The 5,371-nt window shown below is 56.6% G+C and overlaps 1 protein-coding gene across 1 annotated transcript in view; it reads left to right on the forward strand.

Annotated features, from left to right (window-relative positions):
* JARID2 (jumonji, AT rich interactive domain 2) overlaps window positions 1–5,371 on the forward strand; it is a 231,696-nt gene that overhangs the window by 204,900 nt on the left and 21,425 nt on the right. Inside the window, exons 6-7 of the mRNA XM_010848827.1 lie at window positions 653–888; window positions 5,047–5,370. Coding sequence (XP_010847129.1) covers window positions 653–888; window positions 5,047–5,370 — 560 coding nt within the window. The remainder of the gene's footprint in view (window positions 1–652; window positions 889–5,046; window position 5,371) is intronic.

The following is a 5,371-nucleotide window of genomic DNA, read 5'->3' on the forward strand; positions in this document are numbered from 1 at the left end:
CCCTTTGGGTTCAGAGGCTGGGTGACTGCTTGACTGCGGTCCCTGGGCTGACAGCAGGCACTTCATACTCGTAGGTTTTGTGACTCCTGGAGTAGAAAGGAGTCTGGCTCAGGGCTCCTGAGCCCTGCTCCCCCTCTTCTGTGGTCACCGAGGGGTCAGGTGAAGCAGCTGCATCCTGACCCGTGTCCACCAGCCAGGTCTGCAGCCTCACACGCCTTAGTTTAAACTCCGGATCCCCTGTGTCTTCATGTGTGCGGTGGTCACGCTCTTGGAATGTGACCAGTTGGTTTTTTCATTTTAATTCTTCTCTTTTTGTTTAAGGTGTGATGTTGATACTCTAAGGGTTACTGTATATTTGTGCATGTGCTTGCTTTTTTGTAGCAATTTTTAAAAAACGGATTTTCAATTGTTTCAACCAAAGCTCCTCCTTCCTAAGCTGCACTGGTAACTTTTCTTTGGGTCTCTCTGTGTTGAGGATACTCCTCTCCTCTGTGGCCGTTTGGTCTGGAGGTTGGGTGCTGAGAGCCTGTGAGCCGGGACCTTGTCCAGCGCGTCTTCCGTCTCTTTCTCCTCCTATCTGCAGGGCTTGGGGTACCCGGCAGCAGGCTGCACCCGCTAGTGACTCTGTTCTTCCTCCCTCCTTCCTTTCCAGTTTTCAATGGTTCCAGCAGGTCGTCCCGGGAGAAGGACCCTGTTCAGAAACACAAAAGCAAAGAGGCCACTCCGGCGAAGGAGAAGCACAGCGATGCGCGGGCCGACGCACGGAGGGAGCAGGTGTCCGCGAGCCACCCCCCCGCCGCCCCCGCCGCCGGCTCCTCGGCCAAGGGGCTCGCCGCTCACCACCACCACCCCGCTCTGCATCGGTCGGCTCAGGACTTACGGAAACAGGTGAGGACCGGCCCTGCTGACAAGGGAGCAAGGCCTGGCCCAGATGTGCCAGCCCTCCCGCCCGAGGCCACCTGTCCGTTTCACCAAATTCACTGAAGGGGAATATGAGGAGTAGCCCAAAGCGGTGTGTGTTTCCAGGGCTCGGAAAGCAGGAAGGGATGCTCAGAGGTGAGAGAACCGTGGCCTGGCAGGGGTGCCAGTGCCCGCGCCTCTCCTCGGGTTAAGACAGAGGAGGGGCCATTGCTGGAGTTGCGTCACTCCCCGGAGGGTGCTGCCGGGGCCATCACCCTGGGCCTCGTGTGCTGGGTGTCCTGGAAGGGCAGCGAGGGGATGTCCCCCGTTACCCTTGCCTAGCACCGGGGAGGCCGGGAGCCACACGTTGCCCTGAAGCAGGTCTGCAGCCGGCCTGGATGTAAACTGTCCCTGGTGGACACATTGGCGGCTGTGGCAGGACTTGTGAGTGGCCTGCAGGTGGTGATGAGATGGGGTGTGGCCGCAGGTTACACTCCCCATCCCTCGCCCCGAGGCCACACACGCTCTGCCCTCCCTGCCCTCACCCCACCCCCAGCAAATTCCAGGGTGAGATCCAGACCCCTGATCTGGTGGGGGCGCCTGTTCCTGCCCTTGGACAAGATTTCTCAGGACCTGGGAGGGAGACAGTAAGGGTGAGAGGGGCCTGGAGGCCCGGCGAGACGGGCGCCTGGATCCAGTGACAGCTCGTTAGCCCCTCTGCTGCTGTAGTCACCGCACCTGCAAGTGGGTGAGCTCTCCTCACCAGGAACATGTCACATACAGTTACGGCTGCCCTTGGTGGCACGGGTGATTCCCTGGCAGGCAGTGTTAGTGACTAAAAGATGCTCCTTGTCGTGTGAGGGTTGGAATTCCTCCTTCTGCTGACTTGTTCTTTCCCTGTGGTCTTTCTCATTCTTGACAATGTCAGGAACCGTTGTCTCCAAACGTGGGGCTGTTCACATGTGGCGCGTACAGAGGACTGTGTGTGTACGCGAGTATTACCAGTCTTAACCACGCACCAGCAAGCATCACTCAGTTGTCAGTTGGGGACGAGGCGAGCATCCTCGTTTAGTTTCCACTGTCCTGAGATTGCCACCTCACGCTTTGACATGTTGCCTTGAGATTAAGCAGGTGGGCTTTGCATATTGCCCACGGAAGTTCCTGCAACACAAACCTCAGTTTTCCTCATGAGAACACTGGAGCGTGGAATTGGCCCTCCCGAGCTGGGTTCCCAGTTTTCAGGATGTAAAGTGCAGGACACGCTGTCCATTTGGTGTTCTTGTTCCTTTTCCAAGGCCGTTGTCCGGACTGGTCCTTGTGCAGAACTTCCCTCCAGATCTTTGCTTATGAAAAAGAACACTTCTGAAGGGGTCTGAGTGGACAGGGACCCATCTGTGGAGCAGGAATCTCAGGGTGGAATGAATCTCTCTCAGTATCTAGCACTTTCAGACTCATGAGGCTGTGTTGAGTAATCCCCGTCTCTGTTGGTCCAGACTCATCCTCAGCCCCCAGTCCCTGCCCCTGAGTTCAGGGTTTCCCTTTGTCATTGAACAAGAGAGGGTCATGCAGTTGGAGGTGAGAATTGAGGGAGTAGCAGGTACCCCCTGCCTCGGGGTGGCCCCAGCCCCTGTTCCACAGCAGGCTCTCGACCTGGAAGCAGGTGAGAGACCTCGGCAGGCAGACTCCCGTCATCTGCGTGACTGCAGGAGCCTGGCTGGTTTGCGGTCCAGGTCCTGTAGGAGGAGCGTCTCCTGCCCTCCCTCCCCTGTCAAATCCCCCAAGTGGGATGGCCCGGGACTCCCAGTTCTAGCTGGGCTCTTAGCGTGACCTTCGCCAAGACTTAGGCTGTGATAATCAACCTGCCTTGGCCCTATTGTTCATTTCGAGCCAGTGATGCCAGCTCCTCTCCCAGGGACATTGTGGGACATGAAAGGGCAATTTTGATACCATCAAATCCCATTAGTTAAGTACTCTGGGGGGAGGAAAAAAGGGTCACTAGAAGCCAATTGTAGATTCCTTTGTAACAGCCTGACGCGAGTGATTAGAATCTGACCTTTCATCTTTTCAACTGCATAAAAGACGGAGGCCCAGAGAATACTTGGATCTGTAATCTCAGATATGGTTAATTTTTTTCTGTCAGCCGGAAAGAAAAGATCAGGGGTTGTGTGAAGTGCAGGTGATGGGGTGGGGACCCCTGCGTCGGGGTGCCTCTGCCTACCGGCCCCGGTGCCCCAAGAGCTCGCTCTGCTGTCGAGGATGGCCCCGGGGCTCGCATGTGCTGGGTGGGTGCCTGCCCTCCTGAGAGCCCTGGCCCCCGGGGCTAGGGCATGAGGACTCAGTGTGCGGGGCCTCGCCAGCCTTCCAGGTCTTATTCTCCCAAAGGTGCCAGGTGTGCCAGGTGTCACAGGCGTGTGTAACAGCCCTGAACTGCTCCCGGCTGATGATTTGGACGTATGGTAGGTGTTCAACAAAGCAGCGTTTCCTTAGAGTAGTGCTTACATGGTTTGCAGCAAGACAGTAATGAATTTAGGATGAAGAAACAACGGTTCTTCCACCTGGAGAGGGTTTGGAAATGGTTTCCAGACGTGGTGAGGAGGGTTTGCATCCGGAGGGGTGTGGGCGGGAAGCCAGGATGCGGCTACTGTGGGTGGTGAGGCTGTGCCCAGCGGGTTGCCCCTGTTCTCGTCTGGGCGCTGAGACGGGCTGTCACGGGAAGGAGAGAACCCGCTCTCGAGGGCAGGGCGGAGGGTCTGCTGAGCTTTGGGGCCTCTAGGAGAGGTGCTCACGGTCACATGTATGGCGGTTGCGAAAAGTCTTGACCAAGTAAGATGGCGCAAGGAGGTTGAGCTTTTCAGACCAGAGGATGAGGAGTCTTCTTCAATATTCTGGAAAATGAAAAGCATCCAGGGAGAGATGTGAGAGGCTCGCCTTGGCTGGAAGAACATTTAAGGTCTTCGTCTGGGCTTCGTTAGGTCCTGCAGGGAGTCGGGGTTGCTCTTTGTCCCTGGGGATGTGTGACTCAGTTGGGGGCCTTAGGAGGGGGCAGGTGCTGTGGAGACCTCGGGGCCTGACCAGGACGCGTCAGCCTCGTCCCTCTGCTCACTGCCTCCCAGGGGCCCGCCACGCCAGGAGGCCTGCCCTCCCGTCCGTAACTCTGCTGCCTGTCCAGTGGATTCTGTTCATTTAGGCTCATGTGCTTTTTAAGTTGAATTTTGAGGTCCAGATGCACTTCCGCAGCCAGCAGTGTGTTTCTCTTGGGCTCCTTTGCTGCGCTCAGAGCCTGGGCAGAGCCACTCGACTCAATGGCTCCCTCTAGTGGGAGATGGGAGCGTGGCAGTAGAATTCTGGTTGAACTGAGGACAGCTGCCTGTCCGTGCACCCGGGGTAACCTGAGCTATCCGTGCCAGGCGGCCAGCACCCCACTTCCTGCAGAGCTGGGTGATGCGGTGTCACTCCCTGGATTCTCTTTATAAATGAGTGTGACTTCTGTGTGTCACAAAATTATTGTGGTGTCCAGGCTGTAAGACAGTGGTGAAGAGCAACTGACCATTTACCCAGTTCCCACAGAGTCTGTGGACATTTATAGAGGCGGGAGATGGGTGCCTCCTGTGCAGAAGAGGCTGGGGCGCCAGAGACGTGAGGGGCGTCCAGCGAGGCGCCAGGTGACACAGATGTCCGCTGCTGGCAGCTGCCCCTCTGGGCGTGGGCATCTGAGCCCCATGAGAGTGCTTGTTCTTTTCTTCCTGTGGCATTTTTTATTTCACTCTTCACTTATTTAGCATAGATTTTACAGTCCTGTGGGCAGATCATGCTGAAATACATGGAGCAGAGGAAAAGAACAACCATCTTTTCTTGGAACGGGTGTGTGTGTGTGTGTGTGTAACCATGTCTTTTCTTGGAACAGGGGTGTGTGTGCGCGCACGCGCATGCACCTGTCCCCTTACCAGCACAGCCTTGTGATCATGTTGCTGTTACTGACCTGTGTTGGGTGACTGGCAGATAGCATGGAGGGTGTGGTTTGCATGCCTTTGCTGGGACCCCCGTGCCCGCTCCTCACCCACAGGCGCGGCTGTTGAGCTGGGCTTGGGGGCGGGGTCCCCTGTGCCCAGACACTGACTGTGCTCTCTGCTCCTCCTGTGCCTCCAGGTTTCTAAGGTCAACGGAGTCACCCGAATGTCATCTCTGGGTACAAGTGCAACCAGTGCCAAAAAGATGCGCGAAGTCAGACCTTCACCGTCCAAAACTGTGAAGTACACTGCAACGGTGACGAAGGGGACTGTCACATACACCAAAGCCAAGAGAGAACTGGTCAAGGAAACCAAACCCCATCACCACAAGCCCAGTTCCGCTGTCAACCACACAATCTCAGGGAAAACTGAAAGTAGCAATGCAAAAACCCGCAAACAGGTGCTATCCCTCGGGGGGGCGTCCAAGTCCACCGGGCCCGCCGTCAATGGCCTCAAGGTCAGTG

This window comes from Bison bison, unplaced genomic scaffold (genome assembly GCF_000754665.1).
Source record: "Bison bison bison isolate TAMUID 2011002044 unplaced genomic scaffold, Bison_UMD1.0 scf7180017864274, whole genome shotgun sequence".
Classification (NCBI taxonomy): domain Eukaryota; kingdom Metazoa; phylum Chordata; class Mammalia; order Artiodactyla; family Bovidae; genus Bison; species Bison bison.